General features: G+C 53.1%; 1 protein-coding gene across 8 annotated transcripts; it reads left to right on the forward strand.

Annotated features, from left to right (window-relative positions):
• The first annotated feature begins 893 nt into the window (after positions 1-893).
• On the forward strand, positions 894-14,145 carry CD300LG (CD300 molecule like family member g). 8 transcript variants are annotated; one of them, XM_034640785.1, is made up of 9 exons: positions 894-1,014; positions 1,904-2,239; positions 3,009-3,090; positions 4,725-4,826; positions 5,722-5,806; positions 6,490-6,602; positions 8,583-8,635; positions 11,791-11,880; positions 12,424-14,145. In XM_034640785.1, exons 1-9 carry the CDS (start codon positions 972-974, stop codon positions 12,438-12,440), a joined length of 921 nt encoding a protein of 306 aa, XP_034496676.1. In that variant the 5' UTR covers positions 894-971; the 3' UTR covers positions 12,441-14,145. The 8 variants fall into 8 exon arrangements, with proteins under 8 accessions (XP_034496676.1, XP_011223934.2, XP_034496675.1 ...); XM_011225632.3 differs by lacking the exon at positions 3,009-3,090 and having other exon boundaries at positions 5,551-5,806; XM_034640784.1 differs by lacking the exon at positions 3,009-3,090.
• Positions 14,146-21,794: the final 7,649 nt, after the last annotated feature.

Raw genomic sequence — 21,794 nt, forward strand, 5'->3', positions numbered from 1 at the left:
GAAGGGGGTGCTCACTGACAGAGGGACCCCTAACCTCGGTACCATTGACCACTTAGCAGTCTGGTAAAGCTTATGGATCTCCTCTCCGAATAATCGTCTTTTAAATATATAAAATAATATACCTATGCCTAAAAGAAAGTCAATAACGTTGAAGCGGTTATCAAAATATTTCTTTTTTTTTTTTTAAAGATTTTATTTATTTATTCGACAGAGATAGATACAGCCAGCGAGAGAGGGAACACAAGCAGGGGGAGTGGGAGAGAAAGAAGCAGGCTCATAGCGGAGGAGCCCGATGTGGGGCTCGATCCCATAACGCCGGGATCATGCCCTGAGCCGAAGGCAGACGCTTAACTGCTGTGCCACCCAGGCGCCCCATCAAAATATTTCTAAGTGTGTTATATGGTAATAAATGTGCTTCCTTAGCGCTTTCAATAACCAGCTCTAGTAGCAGGCCTGGTGACCAATTATTTTCCAAGTACTGAGGAGCACAGACGATATTTCAGGCTATCAGCGACAACTTGATGGGCCAGTGTCTGATTTTTTTTGGTGACAAAGTCACAGACACTGCTAGCACAATAGAAGGAAAAGATAAATCGCTTAAAGGTTAGTAAAGGTCAATATGTAATTTTTTCAGTCTTGGACTCCCTGAATTGACCCTCTGGGGTGCTTGGCGGTGGGCAGGGTTAAGACCCCCCTCCCAAAGGGTAGGGTTTTGGGAGAAACGCTCTGGTGGTTTGGCAGAGGTGGGGGGTGGGGGGAGAGGGGAGCGCGGTAAACCTCGAGGGTAAGTAAAGGGAATCACAGACGCTGCGCCTCCCTCTGTGCGCGGATGGGGACCCTGCACGGCCCCTCCCCCCTTTCCTTGTCCTGATCTCGTGCCTCTGGAGGAAGTTAAAGCACCGAGTAGTTGCGAGTAGTTGCGAGAGGAGCTCCCAGTTCCCGCGGGTGCTCCTGTATGTCCAGCGCCCACCATGTGGCACCTGGTCCTGCTGTGGGGCTGCCTCTTGCTCCCAGGTGAGACGGGGCGGGAGAGGGAGGAGCGGCGGAGGGATGTGGTGCTCCTGCCTGAGCTGGCAGAGAGAGGACCTCCTGAACCTACCTTTCATTCTCGTGACCCACTGCTGCCTGATCCCTCCGGATTTCACCCCACCGCACTAGTCCTCAGCCCACAGAGGGGGTGGGGGAGGGGGCAGGCACTTGCTGTTTCTGGAACGCAGAGCCAGACCTCTGGGTTCCAAACCTTTCATGGTTAGGGGCCTAGGAGGCAGGCTTTACCAATCTCACCGCTGTTTTCCTGCTGGAGGCAGACAAGACACGCCTATGTGGTTGCCATGGTAAACGCCGCAAATATTTCTTGAACTGCTACTGTACCACTCACAACAACCCTGAGAGATAAGGGATTACCCTGTTTCATCAGTTCACAGGTCTGCCTCTTTTTTTTCCCCAACTTTTTAACATCAAATATCAGGACGCGTCTTGTAACGGATGACAATTGTTCAAGTGATCAAGCTTTTTTAGTGGGATATAAAATTATGGTGTATCTTACATATGATAACATCTTAATTTCAATCAACTAGGACATTATCATCATCATCATCATCTATAGAAGAGAAAACCCAGATGCCCAGGGAGGGCAAGCAACTTCCCCAAGGTCACACAGCTGCTAGGTGGCAGTGCTGGGATTCAAACTCCGGGCTGTCTGAATCTAGAGCTTCGCCATCCTTCAGGACGCCAGGCTTAGGGAAACAGCAACAGCACTGTCCCAGTGTCCCTTGGTGGGGAAGGGGAACCATCAGCCCTCCGGGGCTGCCGCAGAGAGGACTGACTGAGGAAGAGTCTTCTGGTCTTGACCCTGGTGCTTGAATCCATGGAATTCTGACCTCCGTCCCTGCTGTGGTTTCAGGTTATGCAGCCATGGTGGGCCCTAAGGAGATCAGTGGGTTTGAAGGTGACACGGTGTCCCTGCAGTGCACCTACAAGGAGGAACTGAGGACACGTCGGAAATACTGGTGCAGGGAGAGTGGGTTCATCCTGTCCCGCTGCTCGGGCACTGTCTATGCGAAAGAAGATGGCCAGGAGACGACGGAGGGCAGGGTGTCCATTCGAGACAGCCCCCAGACGCTCACGCTCCACGTGACCCTGAGGAAGCTCACCCTGAAGGACGCCGGGAAGTACTTCTGTGGGGTCTCCAAACTGGGCCTTGATGAGTCTTTCCTGGTCTCTCTGCTTGTCTTTCCAGGTAACAAAGGCCTCTGCTTCCCTGGATGGGGCACAGGTGATACAGAGTGGAAGAGGGACAGGTGGGCCGCTGATCAGTGCTGGACCCCGTTGTCCCCTCGCCAACAGGTGTAATGCTTATACCAACCTCCCGGGGGAAGGGCTCCAGGGCTCGGTGAGATGATGCCGGTCAAGTGCTCAGTGCTCGGCCGTCATGGGAGCAAAGGCAGCGCAGCACGAGCCTCGGCTCCTCTTTGAAGAGGTCACACCGCGCAGATCTGTTGAACTCCCTGCCCAGTGCCTTTCCTCTTTGCCCAGATGTAGGAGAGCGATTGCATGGGCTGGGGATGAGAGGGACAGCCACAGGAAAAAAAAAAAAAAAAAGACTCCCTCTTTGGAATTCAGAAATGTTCCCGAGGATTCCGCAACTGGGCCCACCACCGTGAAGCATCCCAGGCCCACTCCATAGCGGCAGCCCCTCCCCTGCCATGGCCACACTGGCCTCGCCTTGCCTGTGGTCTCAGCTCTCCCTTCCTGCTTCCCTTCCCCAGATCTCAAAGTCCCAAAGGCAGGTGCGATGTGGGCCTGGGATCTAGCCTCAGAGAAGAAACTCCTTGAGCTCAGGGACACTAGGGGACTCTGGCTGGGGATGGAGCAGCTCTCTGGATGTCCAGAATCCCACCTAGACCTGCTGAGCTGAGAAGAGAGAAGCCAGAGAGGGCCCAGGGGAGCGGGCAGCCCCAGTCTGTGGGCCAGCGAGGGTGAGCAGGTCTTTGTATCCCGTTCCGCAGATGGGGGCCCGAGGCTCCAGAGAGGAAATGATCTGCCTGAGGTCTCATGGCAGGAAGTGATGCAGCCAGGATTCAAATCCAGGTTTTTTTTGCTCGCTTTGGTGTCTGCTCTTTCCCTCTCCTGGCCTCATCTCTGGGACCCACCCCACTCCCAGGCTGTCCCCACTGCCAGATCCCTGACATCCCTGGGTCTTTATTTTAATTCAAGGAGATAGAAAGCAGCTCACCAAACAATAACAGTAGTATCATAGCCCTATCGGACCTGTTCTCCATTATTTGCAAGCTTCTCTGAGCTCCTCTGATTCTTACCAGCATTCAGACCTCCTTCTTATCTAGTAGGGATCAATTTTACTTATATTTGAGGTTCTCTATTTTTAATTTTGACCTCACTTATAATTATTCATCTCCGCATGATATGTGCATTATGATGGTATCCTGTGTCAGACCTTGTTGACCTTTCTCTGATGGTATCTGAGACATAGAAGATAAAGGCTAACGGCAGCGGTGTGTGGGGGAATGTTTAGCTGGGAAAGCTCTGATTCGCAGGGCCTGCCAGTTGCTGTGGTTTAAATGCCCCCGCCCTCCCCAATTTCCAGCCACCGATAGTTTAACGACCAGCTTACAAAATTCCTGAAAAGTGAACAGTCAGCTCTCCCGAGTCAGTGGGAGCCATCTCAGTACGCCATCGAGTATGGCGACAGATCAGAATTTCTGGAAAGGTCAGAACAAGACAAGAGTAGCCACTGTCATTTCTTTTATTTCCCATTGCCTGGAGGCTCTAGGCCACGAAATATGACAAGATAAAGAAGTATACCTATAGGAAAGGACAAGATAAATACCCTTTGTTTGCGCAAGATTTGATCATTTCCTCAGAAAAATCAGAGAAAACCTGACTTTGTATTAGAATAGAGAATGACAGGGACAGGGAGCGAGTCCCAGATGGCACTCCAGCAAGGAGGTGGCCGAGGGCACGGGGACGGGTGGGGAAGGGGGCAGGGAGCTCGGCGGCTCCGGGGGGGATGGGCCACACCGCGTTTCTGCCCATTGTGCTAGGCACAGAGGCTAGGCATCTTGTCCTTGAGGGGTCCCAGCCTCGTAGGGACAGAAAGAAGTGTGTCAGGCAGCGGTGGGGAGGAGAGGCATGGCACATAGGGGAACAGCGCGGCAAAGGCATGGAGGCGTGCGGGATGCTCACTTAATTGAGAACAGAGGGCCAACAGAGGAATGGCTGGTGCCCCGAATGGTGAAGAGGTGAAGCCGATGCGGTGAACTGAGGTCTGAGTTTGAAAGGCTTTAAAAGGCCTGTAAGAAGCTTGAGCGTCAGCTCATAGACAGTGAGGGCCATCGACGGTTCTGAAGCAAGAAACAATGGGATCCAGTATCCCATATCCAAAATCTATATTCTAGAGACAAAACGAGCATTGGTGTGAAGAGTGTCCTGGAAAGAGCAGGCGGCGGGCAGTTGGGGACAAGGGAAGCGGAAGGTCTTAGCTAAGTGGGAGGCCAAGGGGACTGCAGGATGGGGAGGCTGGCAATCAACTAGAATCTTCCATCTGCGGCTCCTAAGTGGCTGCAGGGCGAGGGGGGGGGGAGATGGTGGGGACTCTGAAGAGAGAGGTGGGGGCAGGAAAGCTACTGGCTGCCACCAAGGCAGGAAATGTGGCTCAGAGTGGTGATCCTCGCCTCCCCTGAGACCAGCCTCTCCCTTTCCCTTAGGTCCCTGCTGTCCTCCTTCCCCCACTCCCTCCTTCCAGCCTCTTACTACAAGGAGCCTCCAGCCCAGGGCAAAAGCTTGGCAAACTCAGCCTCCAGCATTGAGTGAGTGAATGCTTTTTCTGTCCCCCTCCACCCCTGTATAAAGCAGCATCCAGTGAGTGGCTGCCCGTAGCCAGATACGGCGCTCCGTGGCCCCCAGAGCCCGGGAGCCGCACAGTCCGCAGAGGAATCAGCGGCCCAGTGGGGTCAGCTCACCCAGGGAGCAGCAGAGCCCAGGGAGTAGGCGCAGCCTGACCGCCAGGCTTGTGTTCTGTCCATTCCCCCCACCCCGGGGTTGAAGCGCTGAGCAGGAAAGATAGGGCCTTGGACCCTGACCTCTGGCCCTGTCCCTGCCACCCTGCCCTGCTGACCCCGTGGCTGTTGAAGGAGGTCAAGGCCGGTGGGGGCAGAGGTGGTGAGGGTGGGCGTGTGGCGACATGCCGTGATAACTGGCCAGAACTGGAGGGGGAGGGCAGGCGCGCCTCTGAGCCCTGCGTGGTCACTGGAATGGGTCACGGAGTGGGGGCAGGGCTGTGATGCCACAGGCAGCGGCATGGACGGGGCTGAAAACTATGTACGGGTGTGGGGCGTGCCTGAGACCCCGTCGGCTTGCTCACCGTGGCTTCATCTGGGCCTCTCTTTGCTTCCTGGGGGGTCCTTTAGCTGGGGATGTAAGAGAAGTTAGTTCTAGGAAGGCTAGGGTTCAGGGGTCAAGGGTCAGAGGTCTGGGGAACACTGGGATGCAAGGGTCCGAGAAGGTGCTGAGGCATTGCTTTTGGACTTGTAGCTTCTCCTGGTCTCCACCACACAGTCACCACAGCCAAGCAGGGGAAGACAGGGGCCGAGGCCTCTCCGTCCACGGGGACCTCCCTGTACGGGCACGTGGGAACCTCCCCAGACACAGGAACCTCTCCGTACGCGGGGACCTCTCCTCATGAAGCAACCTCTCCTCATGCAGGGACCTCCCACCCATCCACACAGCTGGACGCCACCTCCGCGAAGGACACCCAGCTGTCCCCCAGCAGCAGCAGCTCCGTGTCCAGGTGAGCCCAGGGCAACCAAGATCCCCTTTCAGGCCATCCCCAAAACCTAACGTGCCTTGGAGCAAGTGAGGACCTGGCACTCCTTCCTCTAGGTGAACACGGCCTCCTGTCAGGGCCGCAGCGAACAGCGCAGAGGGCAGACTCTCCCCGGTCCCCCCGCCGCAGGGCCCTTGCGCTGTGAACAGCGTGCACTGCAGAGCCGGCAGCCCTGTGGCTCTGGCCACACAGGCCCGCCTGTGGGTCCACCACGGCCCCGGTCCCCACTCCTCTCCCCACCCCAGCCTCGGGGGAAGCCACCCCAGTTTTGACGGCGCGCCTTGCACTGGGCCCTGGGCCAAGCATGAACATGGGTTTTTTTCTTACCCAACTGGAGCCGTGGCCTGAAGGGTTGGTTCTTGGGGCTTATACATGATTGCACGCGGTTACTGACTGAGGCTTCCTGCCTGAGACATCCAGGTACCTGTGGCCAAGTTCAGACCCAGCTGAGAGTGTTTCCTGGGGTTGGTAGTAGGGGCGGAGGTCCCTCCCACTGGGACTGACCAGGTGCTGTGGTCCCCGGTGCCCTCTGATCTCTTTGGGAAAGACAAGGGACATGGGGCGGGGACGCAGACGGCGAATGCTGTGGTGCACAGGATGACTGCTGTCTGCTGACAGCTGCTGGGCTCCTTCCATCTTGCCCACAGGGTCTCCATCCCAACGATCCGCATCTTGGCCCCGGTCCTGGTGCTGCTGGCCCTCCTCCTGGCCGCAGGCCTGATTGCCCTCGGCAGCTATCTGCTCCGCTGGAGGAAGGAAGGTGAGCGAAAGTAGACGGGAGGGGGTGGGAGACCTGCAGTCCCCCCACTACCCCAGGGAGACCTTGTGGGTCAGTGTGTCCAACTGAGATATGGGCATCAGGAGCCCTGCTTCTCCTTCTGAGGGAGCCACAGGTCAGTCAACATTAGGAAAAAGTACTTCAAATGTGTGAATGGGAGAATGGGGGCTCTTGGCTTGCTCCCATCTGTCCAAACGTATCAATCACTTCTGTCCCTATTGATCCCAGCAAACCCATGTCCAGCCTCTGCAGGTCCAGGTCCTTGTGTGACTACTGTAGCAGGGGGTGGGGGCGGGAATTCGAGACTAAGCACTTGAACAGGAAGGATACTGTGGCCTCACACCCACCGTGGGGTCTCGAGAGGTGCTGTCAAGACTTGGCTTCAAATCCCAGCTCTGCTACTTTTTAGCTGCATGACCTTGGGTAAGTCACCTACCTTCCCTGAGCCACGGCTTTTTTGGATCACGGATCTAGAATACGAGTGAAATAGAACAGAGATAGAACATGAGTCCAACAGAAGTAGGATCCAAGCCACGTATGTGCTTTAAACTTCTCTAAAAGTCACATGAAAAAGGGTAAAAAGGAACGAGGGACGTTGATTTTAATTATACACTTTATTAACACGATCTATCCAAAGCATGATCATTTCAATGTGGAATCGGTATAAAACTCTTCAGGATATATATATTCCGCATTCTGCGCTTTTTCATATCAAGTCTTCCAACCCTGGCGTGATTCGGAGCATCGTGCTTCCTGAGTCAGTGGTCGTGTGCGGCTGGTGGCAGACAGCACTGGTTGAGAGGGTTGGCCGAAATATCAGTCAGAGGGGCTGCCAGGGCCGGGCGTTTCTGTGTACCTTTGTCGTTTTTCTCTCCTCTAATGTTCTCAATACCGTGCTGTTAGAAACTACTCATTCCGGGGCGCCTGGGTGGCACAGCGGTTGAGCGTCTGCCTTCGGCTCAGGGCGTGATCCCAGCGTTATGGGNCTCTCAATACCGTGCTGTTAGAAACTACTCATTCCGGGGCGGCTGGGTGGCACAGCGGTTGAGCGTCTGCCTTCGGCTCAGGACGTGATCCCAGCGTTATGGGATCGAGCCCTACATCAGGCTCCTCTGCTATGAGCCTGCTTCTTCCTCTCCCACTCCCCCTGCTTGTGTTCCCTCTCTCGCTGGCTGTCTCTATCTCTGTCGAATAAATTAAAAAAAAATCGAAAAAAAAGAAACTACTCATTCCAAGCAGCCCCATTTGACAGGGGAAGAGACTGAGGCAGAGTGGTTAAGCAGCTTGCCCTGGGTTTGCACAGCCAGGAAGCAGTGGAACCAGGAAGCTGTGTGCCAGAGTGCTCTGCAAATTGGCAACGTTGTCCTACAGCAGGTGGCCCTGGGGGTGGGGGGCAGTGGTCCTGGGCCTGCCTCCGACTTCCTGCGTGACTGCCAGGAAGACATGTCAGCTTTGCCCACGTCCCCAGGTCACTGCAGAGGAATCTGGAGGAGCACATGGGGTGGGAACATTCCTGATCAAGACCTCAGACCTTCTTAGTCCCTTGCCTCTCAAATTGTGGTCCCCAGCTAGCAGCAGTGACATCCCCTGGAAGCCTGTTAAAAGACTCTCAAGCCCCAGCCCTGACCTGCTGCATTAGAATGGGCTTTTCATAAAATGTCCCGGGATCCTGGATGCACACTCAGGCTGAAGAAGCAATGACCTTAGCACATAGAGCTACTTTCCCGGCCAGTTTCTGGCCCACACCAGGGGATTTCCATGTACTGATCCTAAAAGCCTGGATCATTGCTAAGGGACTGAGCTGAAAGGCCAAGTAGTCTGCCTGCCCAGCCTGTGTCTGCTTGCTCCCTCTGGGAAGTCCCTGCTCCCAAGTGCCAGGGGGCCCTGTCCCCCTCTGCGGGAGCTGTTGCAGGCTGCTGCCAGCTACTCCTGGCTCAGGGTACGCCTGCTGGTCTCTTTCAGCTCAACTGGCCACAGAGACACAGAGGAACGAGAAGGTCCACCTCTCACACTTGGTAAGGAAGGCAGCTGGCCCTAAACCCCAGCTCAGGTCCCGGTGGGACTGGACGTCAGGACTCCTGGGCCTTGTCTCTGCATCTCCCTACCTGCTTGTCTCTGACCTCCAGGCAGGGCTCGCTTCCCATCTCTGGGGAATCTGTGTGAGCCCCAAGAGCAGCCCTTCAGGGTGCGAGCCAACAGAGTGCCCCTCGTCACCCTGACTGCCCAGCAGGTACCAGGCAGGGCTCTTCCCCAGGCCCAGCGCCCTCTTCTCCTCCCTGTTTTAGAAGCAGAGACTGTCAGAGCTGGATCCTGGGGTCTTTGGGAGGGCTGCAGAATCACTGGTTCAGGACGCAGAAGCCCACCTGTGTCCTCCCCCAACCCCCCCCCGCGGCTGTTTGTTGAGATGCCTCCACTTTATTCGCTTACACATGAGGGCAGGAAAGGGGGGCTGCCATCGCCTTCTTTCCTGGCGCCAGTGAGGACAAAAGACACAGGCCTGATCCCCTGGGGAGGGGCTGCCGCAGGAATGGGGTTCTGGGCTTTGGCTTAGGAAGCAGCTGTTGTTGTCTCAGGAAGCCCAGCAAGGCCAGAGGTGGTGGACAGGAGTGAGGGAAAGGTCATGGACCTGGATGGGGAGGGGGGCTGCCACTGTCCTCCAAAGCCTGGCATCCCGGCTGTGCGTCCTAGGGCGCACCCTGCCGGCTAGAAGAGGGCGGGGCAGGAGGAGAACCTCTGGGCTGTGCGGCTCTGCTCCAGGAGGGCCGGGGAGGCCAAGAGCGCCTGCACCAGCCACCTCCCCTCTGCCTGAGCTGCTGCCACCCAGCCCACCGCGGGAAGGGTGCCTGGGACTGCTTCCTGCCTGCCCCCTCCCCCCGTGTCCCTGCCCCCGCTCACGTGGGAGGGGACAGGAAAGGGCGCAGGGCCCGTGGGCTGAGGGGCTGGGAAGGAGGCTGGCCCCTTGTTGGGGGAAGGATGGAACAGGGTCTCCCTGGAGGGTCAGAGACAAGACCGCTGTGAACATGGCCACCTGAGAGTTTTTGGTTTGCTCTGGTTTATTTCCCTTCTGGCTGCTTTGTAGTTTTTAGCAGGGGCTGCAGGTTGAATTGAAAGCGTTTGGGGTGTTCTTTGCCCCCATTCAGGTCAAAGAGGGAAGGGGGCACTCTACTGGCTCTGCCAGAGAGCCCCAGGGGGGTGTAAAATCAGAGGGAAGTATGAGGGCTCAGGCCAGCATTTCCCTTGCCCGCAGAGCTATTTCAAGAAGCTCTCATTTTACTCTTTAATTGAACACCTACTATGTGCCAAGGGCTTTGCCTATGTCACTGAATCTTTGTAACTCCTGTACGTGGTGGGTGCTATCATTACCCCTTTCTTACGGAATAAGAAACAGAGGCTCAGAGAGCATAAGTAACTTGCCCACAGAGACCCAGCGTGAAAGAGGCGGAACCAGGGAAACGAACTCTGTCTGTAGGGCTGGCGGTCCCCAGCCCTGCCGCACTGCAGTGCAGAGGGCCTGGGCAGGGGAACCAAGGGCTCGGCCCGCCTCAGCCTGTCCCCCGAGACTCAGAAGAAAGAACCATCCCCGGTCCGTCAACATGGGACGCTGCGGCCCCTAACTCCTGAAACAACCCAGCTGGGAGTGCCGGCCTCAGATTAGGGCTCGGCTCCCACTTCCCGAGGCTTCCCTGATTCCCTGCTATTTTCCTAGTGCTTAGACGCAGAGGCCCTCATAGGTATCTTGTAAATTCAACCACATAGAAAATGCCTCCGCCCTTGCTGGAACAGGCCAATGGGCCATGACGTGGGCAGAAGGACCGACATTGGACGTAGGGTAGGGGTCCTGGCCACTGCCTGCATGTGTGGTTTGGTCTCTGCCCCAGGAGGTTCTTTCCTCAGATTCAGGCACCCCTGAGTAAGTGACACTTCTGTGGCTCTGATGGTCAGTGGTGGTCAGCAGGGGCTGGGTTTGGGCCGAATCACAAAGCTGTAAAGATGGGATTCATGGGAAAATGGAGAGACATCAGGAGTCGTCTGATGGAACCCAGTGCTGCGGTGTCCTCACCGTAGGAAGGAGAGCCCAGGGCCATTACTGAAAGGATTTGTCCTATTCCCTCGTGCCCTCGTCCCCCCAGCCCCAGCCCCCTGAGGAATTCTGCTCTTATTTTCATCTTGTCCTGTAAGACTGAATGTGTCCCCAGAGACAGCTCAAATGTCCACCTCTTTCCCCATTCCCTGCAGCCAGGACAATGACAGACGCAGGTTGGGGGGGCACTTAGGGGACAAGGACATTGAAATGAAGGGAAGTGTGTGCGGCACATTCCACCAGGATGGTGGCAGCGGATAGGAAAAGAGCGCAGGTCTGAGGTCACGTGGTCGTGAGTTCAAGTCTTAGCTCAGCTGTGTGACATCTGGCAAGTTACATCACCTCTCTGAGCCTCAATCTCCCCATCTCATGGGGTTAGGTTAGGAAATTGTGAGATGAGCCCTCCAGCAGGTGTCCAGAAAACAGGAGTTTCTTCCTTTGTCTTCAGTGCCCATCGGGCCATGGGGTTTGCCAGCTGGGACACCCAGGACAGCTATGCCCTTCGGAAACCCGGCTGGGTGCCTCGGCGGCTCCAGCCTCTTCTACCCGGCTGCTGGTACAGGATGGCTCCTACCTACTCTGGCCTGCCTGCCTCTCTTCCCTCCGCCTGGGCTTTCTTATCTGATCAAGGAGGAGGTGCTCAGGCTTGGGATTGGTAAAGAATTTTTCCTCTGCGGTTTGTTATCCAGTGAACCTTTGAGGTGTACAACTTTGCTCTCCCGGGGCTGCGAAGACAGGCAGCCTGCACTTTCTTTCTGCTTGGGGGATAGACATAACAATAAGGAAAACAAATGAATCATTCCAGGAGGTCCCAGGTGTTCAGTGGTGAAACATTGCCACGAATATTCATTATAACCCTGAGGCAAGAATTCTTCTCCCATTTGACAGCCGAGGAGTCTGAGCCTCGGAGAGGTTAGTGGTCTGCCCAAGGTCACTCTGAGATGTAGGAAATAGGACGGAAGGGCTCTGACCCCACAGCCTGTGTTCCTGCCCTTGCCCACGCTCTCCCGTGGCTCCCTCCTCTTGCTGTGGCGGCTGGACCATCGCTGCTGCCAGGAACGGGCTGTGCTGACTGAGTCTCTGTTTCAGCCGCTGGAGTACACGGTGATCAACCTCACAGGGCCCCTTGGGCCTCACGCCAGCCCCAGCCCCTGCACAGAAACCCAGTGCCTCAGCCAGGTGTGAACAGAGGGCCTTGGGCGGGGGGCGGAGGAGGGGAGTCTGGAGCCACCTAGCCTGACTCCACTCTGACAATGCAGGGAAGTGGGGGGGGGTTTCTTTCCTCAGCATCCGCTCTCCAAACACTGCCCCCTGCTTCCGCCCACCTACCCCACCAAAGGCTCAGGCCATTCCATGAGGGAGTCAGGACTCGCAACCCTACATCCTCTTTTTGCCCCATCCAGAAAGTTCTTGAATAGCTTGTTGGTAGGCACAGTTTCAAGAGCTCTGGGCTGGCAGGATTCCAACACCTGCTGGCCAAACCTGGCCAGAGGCCATGAGGATGCTCTGGGCTGGGGGGCTGGGGGATGTTTGGGAGGAGGTGAGGGGCATGGATCAAAAAGCCTGGGGGTTCTGGGGAGAGCTTGTTAGTCTGTGCCCCTTAGACAGACAGACAGGCCCAGAGCTGTGGAAAAGTCTGGGGTGGACCCAAGAGTGACCTGGAGACACACCCCCCACACACCAGCTGGGCTCTGCTTTTCAACCCCTGACTGTCTTTTACAGACTTCAGAGGAAAATGAAGCCCCTTCCCAGGACCCGGAGGAGGACATGATCACAGGGCCTCCCCTCCACATGTCTGGGGAGGAGCTCAGCTTCTCGAAGTTCATCTCAGTCTAGCGGCAAGAGTGCGCTCCAGGCCAGCCTGCGGGGATCTGAAAGGCTGCATTTGCACTAACTCAAGTAAGCTTTCTGCGACAGCTTCAAAGCCAGCCTGCCACGCTCTCCCCCACCCTCCCCAGGCCCTCCTCCTGCATGCCCAGCCTGACCCAGAAGCCTTTGTCAGCCCCGGAGCCTCACAGTGCCAGGGGGACCCTGGGACCTCCCCAGTATGTTCACCTCCCTGGACGGGGCGTGCAGCCTCTGGAGCTCGTCAGGCAGGCAAGACTCCGGAGATCTGGCCTGAGTTTGAATCTGCTGCAAGAAATCCCCTGAGCCTGGGTGCCCAGGAACAGACCCCCACCTTCTTCTGCCTTCCTTCCATCCTGACTCAGCACCACTTTTTCCTGCGTAAGTGCGCGTGGAGGAGGAGGGGGAAGAGCATGCTGAGAATAGACGGGGGTTCTGATTTCTTGAAATGTGACTGCATCCCAGTCCTTCAGGAGGCTGGTTAAAAATGTGATTCCTGGGAGGGGCGCCTGGGTGGCACAGCGGTTAAGCGTCTGCCTTCGGCTCAGGGCGTGATCCCCGGCGTTATGGGATCAAGCCCCACATCAGGCTCCTCTGCTATGAGCCTGCTTCTTCCTCTCCCACTCCCCCTGCTTGTGTTCCCTCTCTCGCTGGCTGTCTCTATCTCTGTCAAATAAATATAAAATCTTTAAAAAAAAATGTGATTCCTGGGTTCTCCCAAGACCTACCAAAACCAGCTCTGGGGCTGGGCCCACAACTTTGCATTTCTAGCAAGGGGCCGGTGACTCTAATCCTTGCGTTTGACAAGCAGCGGGCTCAGGTTAGAGTCTACTTTGATGTGTGGGGCCTCCCACCTGCTCCGCCCCAGAGGGGCTGCCCTGCCCATGACACCGTGACCCAGCGGGGGGCTGTCGGAGTCCAGGCCCAAGTCAGGTGCGCGCTGGAAGGCTGAGCACATGGCTGGCAGGGAGGGGTTGCCTTTCCCGGCTCCCCACCCAGCCGTGCATCCCAGGTTTTGGAAGGAGGCTGGAGAAAAGCTTGGCTCCTTTCTTGTTGAGAAAGGGTTCATTGCCTGTGGGTTGGGGTTAGGGAGGGGTAGGAAAGCACAGGGTGCAGGTGGGCATCTAAAAGGCAGGAGAGAGGGGATAGGGCAGGAACCTAAGAGGAACCTGAAGGTGACCCTGAGTCTGGCCCCCAGGACTGCTTTTTTTTTTTTCTTTTTCGACTTTCTTTAAAAAGTGCAATGGGTGGTCACTCAGTATACAAAAGTTAGAGACACGGCAGGGAGGAGAAGAAAACTCGCTCAGGCTCACCACTCCCCCAGACAATCACTGCTGTGTTTTGTTGTGTTTCCTTCCTGTTTCTTTACTCCACATCATTTCCTGGATTTCACTACTTTAGATCCTGCTTTTTCCACTTAATTCTTTCTTAAGATTTCTATTTGTAAGTAATCTCGACACCCAACGTGGGGCTCGAACTCACAACCCCGAGATCAAGAGTCGCACGCTCCACCAACTGTGCCAGCCAGGCGCCCGCCCACTTAATTCTTAGGCACTTTTCTCCATGTTTTACCAACGTTTATATATAAAATGTGTATCAGCTCCGTGATATTTCCTCACACTGTTTCAATTAATTTCAATTCTCTCTCATAAGATATTTAATTTGTTTCTATTTTTGCTATTATAAAAAACAGCATGGCAAGTCTTTGCACAAGGCTCGATTTGCATTTGGAGACTTCTTGAGGAAGCATTTGTGTGCATGGAAATGCCAGGTCATAGGGTGGGAACATTTTTGACATTACTGATACCCATTGCCGAACAGCCTTCTGAGATGACAGAACCAATTTCACGCCCACCAGAGCCTCCCAGGCAACATTTGTCAAAGTCCTCACCAGCGTCTGTCTACACCTGTCGCTGTGGGTATGGCAGGATGAGACTCAGGAATGCCCTTGCTGTGAGGGCCTGGGGGGCTGGGCAAGGTAGAGCAGGTCTGATAAAGCAAGGGAAATGCTCCAGAAGGTGCCAGCCACTGCCCCAGGTCCCCAGGAACCAAGGAGCTCCTCTTACCTTCTCTGGGTGGAAAGGGAGCCCCTGGGTGTGAACTCTGGGGTCTCTGCCCAGGATCTGTGCACAGTGGGTGCCCAGATGTTGGTGGAGGTAGGGAGCAGCAAGTTTTGGTTGGTATCAGAGAGACCCCAAAAGCTCACCCTGTGAAAAATCCCTCAGCTGGAGGGTAGTAAGAACTGGGGCTGCCCAGTGGGGAAAGAAGCCTCTAGTCCTCTCAACCTGTCACCTGCTGCAGCCAGGGCTTCCTGGGGACCAGGGGGTGGTCAGCCAGGTCATCCCACTACCACCCCTTACCCCTTTTTAGACCATGTGCCAATGAAACAGACTGATGTCTTTTGAGAGACATAGCTCTCTCCAAGGCAACCTAGGATTGGCATCCTTGGGATTCCAAGTTTCCACGGATTTATCAGATACTCGAGCACCCTCTATAGACATTTGCTCACTCCCTTAACTCCCACGGATGCCACCATGCGGGCCCCATTGCACCCTCCAGGCCAGGGAGAAAGACCACTCCTTAACCAGTTGCCACTTTGCAACCCCTCATCTTGAAACACCTTAGTTTCATGTTTGTACATAAATACTCAGACCGCTTTTCTACTTGTCTTGGTAATCTGCAGTCTTCCTCCTGGCCATGAACTACTTGTTTTCTTGTTTGCTGTAAATTCTTGTACATGTGAATTCATGCCTTTCATTGGTTCTAGGAAATTCTCAACTATTATCTGCTCTCCATCATTTTTCATCTCGCCACTGACCAGAATTAAATTTTTCTAGACCCTCTCTTTATCGCTGCCATATTTCTTAACCTCTCCTCCATATTTCCCTCCTCATCTCTCTGTTCTGCAGTCTCTGTCATTTCTTCCAGTTTAATACTCCTCAAACTTGAATATGCCTACAAATCACAGGGAATCTTGTTCAACTTCAGATTCTGACTCAGTAGGTGTGGGTGGGGCCCAAGAGTCTGCACCTCTAACAAGCTCTCGGGCCGGTGATGCTGCCGGGGCAAGCACCATACTTAGGGGAACAACTTTCTGGGTTCATTAATCTCTATTCATTTGTGTTTAATTGGCTGTTAAACCCCCCAAAATTAGTTTTTATTTTCATCCTTGTATTTTTTATTTCAAAAAGTTCTGGATGGTTCCTTTTAGACCCTAACTGGTCATTCTAGAGTCTTGTTGCTTGTTAATTTATATAATGCCATCTTTCATAGCATTAAATATTTTATACGCACATAGTTTACATTTTGTGCCTAATATCAAAAGTCCCTGGAGATATACATATGCTGTCGTTTATGTTGACTATCACTCATGGTGGTTTGTTCCTTTGTAATCATGATCTCACAAGGTGAGCTCATGTTTGGATGATTTCAATCTGGGGGGCTGAAATTCAGGATACCTTCCTCCAGAGAGGATTTGCATTTGTTTCTGTCAGGGACCAGGATGCCAACATGAGACCAGATAAGCCCCTTCCCAGATCCCCACTTTACCAAAGCCTCAGGTTGCCCCTGGCTTTATATTTAATTTTCCAAATGTGATGCCAATATTGTCATTTGCCTTTTAGGGTAACTCCACCTTTCCTGTCCACTCACCATGCCTCTTGGTTATTTCCCTTCCCACATGCTCAGCAACACAATAAAACTTGTCTTATGTCTTATGTCTCATTGTTTAAAAGCACACTGGTACCTTGATCACCCCTCTGCCTGAACTAGATTCTCACTTCCATTTCCCAGGCACTCTGTAAGTCCCTTAGACCTTGCGTAACTCCAGGGAAAGGAGGAAGCCCTCCAAAACAGGATTGAGATTTCATTTCTTTCTACTCTAATGAGCAGAGACTCAGGGAAAGATTTGATTCAAATTAGAAAAAAGGGGGGTATTTCTCACACTGGCATGTGATAAAATGAAATTCACAATCACCACATCAGAATAAATGATAATTCTTAAACTTGAATATATTCAGCTTAATGATAAGCTTTCTGCTTTGCTCTTAATTTCCTCCTATTGTCACAGATGAGATGGTCCACAGACCAGGGCTTGGGCACCTCTACCGCATGGTATGAGGGCAGGTTTATGGGGGAACTGCAGGGAGAAGATCTGTTTCTGGAAGGAAGACCAAGCCCTGAAAAAATAGGTGGGGTGGGGCTTACACACTTGGACAATTTGTGAAATTGTCAGGCACTGTGCCAACACTTGTGAAAGTGAAAAAAGAGGGAAGACAAAGATAAGCCACATCCAGGTGCTGTCTCCATGGCCTTTTCTCCTTCCTGGGCGGGGATGATGGTCAGAGGGGCACGCTCCCGCCTCACACCTGCCACATCTGGTTCCCACAGAGCACTGTGGCTCCAGCATGGCCTTTTTTGAGGACATTTGGCTGCTCCCATGAGCTGGGGTTAGATTTCTCAGTGGGTTTAATTACACAGATGTCCTGTGTTTTGCACTAGGGTTGCTATTGTGAACAGGGTCTTTTTTTTTCTTCCCCTATTACATCTTCTAATAAATCATCCAGTTCCTTAAAAAATAATGGCACGGAACCTTAAGTATTAATTCAACACCATCTTCTGAGCACCGTTGAATGGGGCACAGTCCCCACATCCAGAGGCCCAGAGCCTGAGAGAGCAGAGAGGACGACAGTCCCCATCAGGATGCTGTGACAAGAAGCTGTTTCGGGATCTGCTCCTTGATCAGATCTGCCCGGGGAGGCATCACAAAGCATTTCCAAGAGGTGATGATGCTGGAGTAAATTCTCAAAAATAAGGGAATGTTTGATAAGCGAATGAACGAATGCTTGTCGCACATTGAAAAACAATTAGTATTTTGATATTTTGGGTATTGAATTTCCTTGCCTGCTACTGATTCTGCATCTGGGTGTGTGTGCGCACGTGTGAGGTGAGGGCGGGGTATGGGAGCTTCTGCTTAAGGCACAGATCACCTAATCGCGTCACCTTCCATTCGCAAACTTTTAAATTAGTAAGGGAACACCCGGTGTCCTTAGTCTGTCAGCCTGCTTTGGCTTTGGGCCAGACTTAAGACACTTAGAATTGTGGGGATAGAATAGGGCCCTTATTTCAGCTTACCTGGGGGCTAAGGTGTGTCTTCATATACTTACTTCATGCAGAGAATGGAGCTGTGTTCTCCAAAGAGGGGCAAGAGAACAGGAGGGAGTGAGCATCAACTAAGTCAATCTCAGCTGTGTTATGCCTTCTTCAGCTGCTGTTTCTTCTCTGAGAAATGGGCTCTCCGGCCAGCGCATGCACGGCCTTACCTCCTAGGCATTGAAACTTTGAAACCCTGTTCAAAATGCAGGGCATCTGTGTAATTCAATCCACTGAGAGACCTAACCCAAACTTTGAGCTTTCACAGATCAGTAACACCTCCAAAATATATTTTGTCAACTTATGCATCTAGAAACAAGAAAAAAAAATATCTCATCCCTTTTATAAAAAGAAGACCATTTATCTCCAAAGAGTAGGGAGGGAGGAGAATCTCAGGATAAAGGGCAATCCTTTTGAAGGGAAGAATTTTGTTTTATAAGAAAGCCACAGTGTTCTCCTTGGTATCAGGCTGCTGCTGACTGGAGACAGCGGCAGTCTGACCAGTGCTGCCTGGCAGACAGGTGCATGGGGGCCCTGGGCTGGAAGGAGACCAAAGTACAGGGAGACAGACCATAGTCCTGCAGAAAAAGACTGAAGAGTAAGAATCCTCCCCCAATTAATGGCCTAATTTCATGCAATTCCAATTAGGATCCCCAAAGGAAAAGGGTGTACTCTGACAAAACAATCTTAGAGTTCACTTTCCAGAAAAAATAAAGTATTACTAAGAAAAACATCACTGATCAAAAGAGTAATTGGAAACTTTCTTAACCAGATATAAAACATAGACATTTCTAAATAATTAAAATCTTGATAATAGCAATTAGAGTGGATACATAGATCAATGGGACAAGCTAAATAGTCTTCCCTGCTCCCTTGCACGGTCTGCTGCGTCCCTCCCAGAGCGGTGGAGTCACCGCCAAACCCAGTCCTGAGGGAGGAGGGGCCAGAGCTGGGAGAGCTGCAGACTGTTGAGTTCCTCAACCACCTGGAGTGCCTGGATCTCTAGAAGAGTTGAATCTGGGGATGGCAAGGTAGGCCACGCTTCCCCTCGTGGTTCCCTTTCTTATCCCATGTTCCTGCTCCAACAAGGCCTTCCTCCCCTAAGTGCGCCCCACCCCGGACTCTATCAACCCCCCTCCATCTTTGGGAGGCAGCACACGGGGAGAAAGCCCCAGCCTGAGAACCAGGAGTCCAGGAGTCTGTTCCAGCTTTGCCAGTGACTTTCTATGTGACGCTAGACAAAGCCCATCACCTCTGCAGGTCAGTTTCCCAACTATAATATGGTAGGAATCCTTTCTGCCCTACCAACCATACGCTACTGTGCCAGGAAGGAAAAAGAATTAAAAAAAAAAAACTGGTAGGAATATTTCTTTAAGAAATTCAAATATCTTCAGTAGGAAATTACCTTGATGCTAATTTGGGGCTAGAAGGAGAGTTCCTCCACTCCCAAGAGTATGGCGAAAATAGATGAGCAGTGGTTGGCAACCTTGGCTACACATTTGAATCACTCAGGGAATTTTTAAAACAATATAGCTTCCCAGACTCTACTCCTAGCCTGGCAGAGGCTGGCTAGATCCTGCTTCCTCTTCCTGAGCACCAAGGAAAACTACATTTCCCAGGCTCCTTTGCAATAATCCAGGGCCACATGACTAGATTCTGACCAATGGATGTGAGCCAACTGGCCTAGCCCATAATATCCCTGAGTAATTTCCTACACTCTACTCCTCTCTCATGACACCTGTGGAGCCTGTTCTGAAAGATGGTGGTGTCAAAAATGGAAAGAGGCTGGATCCCTGGGTCACTGTTAGAGGAGTGCCACCCAATTCCCATCAGATATGATGTGAGCAAGAAATTAATAATAAAGCTGTGTTGGGGGCACCCGGCTGGCTCAGTTGAAGAGCATGAGATTCTTGATCTTGGGTTTGTGAGTTCGAGCCCCACGTTGGGTGTACAGATTACTTAAAAATAAAAATCTTAAAACAATAATAACGATAACAATAATAATAAACAACTGTGTTAGTTATAGTAGTCAGCCTTTCCAGAACTTCTGATTTAACTGATCTGGAGTAGAGTCCAGGCAATTGTTTGTTTGTTTGTTTGTTTTTCTAACCCCTCAGGCAATTCTAATATGCAGCCAGGATTGAGAACCACTGGGTTAGGACAAAAATACAAGTGTGGGGTTGCTAGGTATGGTCATGAAATATTCATTTTCCAAGAACACCCCAGAGATGGGAAGAAGTTGGTTCAAAAATGAGAGGAAGAGGGGCACCTGGGTGGCTCCTTTGGTTCAGTGACCAACTCTTGATCTCAGCTCAGGTCTTGATCTCCAGGTCATGAGTTCAGGCCCCGCGTTGGGCTCCATGCTGGGTGTGGAGCGTACTTTAAAAAAGGAAAAAAAAATAAAAAGATGAGAGGAAGAGAGTGCGGCAACACGGAGCGAGGCAGGGGACCCCAAAGAGAAAGGCAGACCAGAAAAACATTCTATGTGCTGGGAATGATCGCGGAAAATTTCGGAGTTGGGATGTTTAATATTCAACCCTAGATTCTCATCAGACCTATTAGGTGGGAGACATAAGTCCTTACATTGCCTCCAAATCACCAGTGATGTCTGCCCCACACTCGTCCCTGCGTGAGTGGATGCCTGGGGAAATCAAAGGAAGAAAGCCAGTTCCACATTTGGTTGTTACAGGGAGAAGGGAAGAACTAAAGCCCCCTGCTGAGAATCCTCAGTGAACATTCTGGGGTCCCCTGAAGAATTCAAGGTGGGAAGGAAGGCTGATGCCTTAACCCTGAAGGATTGGACACCACCCCCACCCCCGCCCCATGGTGACATTTCAACCAGCTCTCCATGGCATGCATTGTTGAGCACCTAGAACCAATCCCAGCATCAGCGCCAGGAGAGTCCATGACATTTTCAGGGAGTATGAACCTAAGCAGCACAGGGCCCAGCTGAAGGTCACACAGCAAGCTCTGGGTGAAGGGGACTGGATGAGCCTTGGAGTCCCTGAGTCCCCTGGCCCCCACGAATGCTCACAGACTCCTGGATATAGGCATTTAGAACGAGCGGCTTCTGGGGATGGGGCATGTGGAAGGGTGGGATGGGAAATTTTGGAAGACATCACTGGACACAAGACAAGTCACTGTGACTTCCACTCCAGAATCATCTGTGCTGGGCTCCCCCCTCTCACCCTGTACCAAAGCCATCCACCGGGCCCCAACCAAAGACAAATAGAGCCCAGAAGCCTTTGTTTTCACATTTAATCAAAGGAAAAGAAAGAAAACCAGTCAGAGCAAAAGCTGAACAATTGGCTGAGGGAGGGGAGACAGGAAGGGCAACAGGGCCGGCACTGAATGTGGACAGTGGGGGGCACAGTCCTCGTCCCGAGGTGCCCCAAGTACAAGCGTCCAGGGAAGGAGGACGGGGTCAGAGAGGTAATGTGGTGGGCACACACCTGTTCCAACCCAGCCCCGGGCCGGGGACTGAGTGGTGCTGGTGTAGGGGAGGTAGGGCGCAGTTGAAGGGATGAAGACAGGAGAGGAGGGGTCCAGCCCTGCCCCCCAGGCATCACTGGAGGTGAAGGTGCCAGAAGAGCATCAGCACGGGGGATCCGCCCTACATGGTCAGGTGCCAGTTCCTCGGCAAGGTGCGCGGCCCCCCAGGCCAGGCTCCCCCCGCCTCCATCAGAGGATGCTCTTCCATCAGGGGACTTTGGAGGTTAACCAAGGGCAGGGGGGCTGCACCCGCAGATTCCCCCGCTGCTTCTACTTCCAAGTGCCCCCCCCCACGAGGTGGGAACTGGCAAAGGATACCATTGCCTCGGGCCAGCAGGAGAGCAGCTTTTCCTCCCGCTCCTGGTCCCCCTGGGCTGTGGGTAAGGGTGATGCAAGGAAGAGTTGAACTGAGGATAAAAAGAACACTGACGAGGGGCGCCTGGGTGGCACAGCAGTTAAGCGTCTGCCTTCGGCTCAGGGCGTGATCCCGGTGTTCTGGATCGAGCCCCACCTCAGGCTCTTCTGCTATGAGCCTGCTTCTTCTTCTCCCGCTCCCCCTGCTTGTGTTCCCTCTCTGCTGGCTGTCTCTATCTCTGTCGAATAAA

This window comes from Ailuropoda melanoleuca, chromosome 13 (assembly GCF_002007445.2).
Source record: "Ailuropoda melanoleuca isolate Jingjing chromosome 13, ASM200744v2, whole genome shotgun sequence".
NCBI classification, from domain to species: domain Eukaryota; kingdom Metazoa; phylum Chordata; class Mammalia; order Carnivora; family Ursidae; genus Ailuropoda; species Ailuropoda melanoleuca.

Excerpts from the sequence above, each read along its gene's own strand:
- CD300LG (XM_034640780.1), top strand. The coding sequence starts at position 972 with ATGTGGCACCTGGTCCTGCTGTGGGGCTGCCTCTTGCTCCCAG. Across the intron at positions 3,091-4,724 it reads CAGCCAGGATTCAAATCCAG|GTCCCTGCTGTCCTCCTTCC; the intron begins GTTTTTTTTGCT and ends CCTTTCCCTTAG. Across the intron at positions 8,636-11,149 it reads AGGTCCACCTCTCACACTTG|TGCCCATCGGGCCATGGGGT; the intron begins GTAAGGAAGGCA and ends CTTTGTCTTCAG.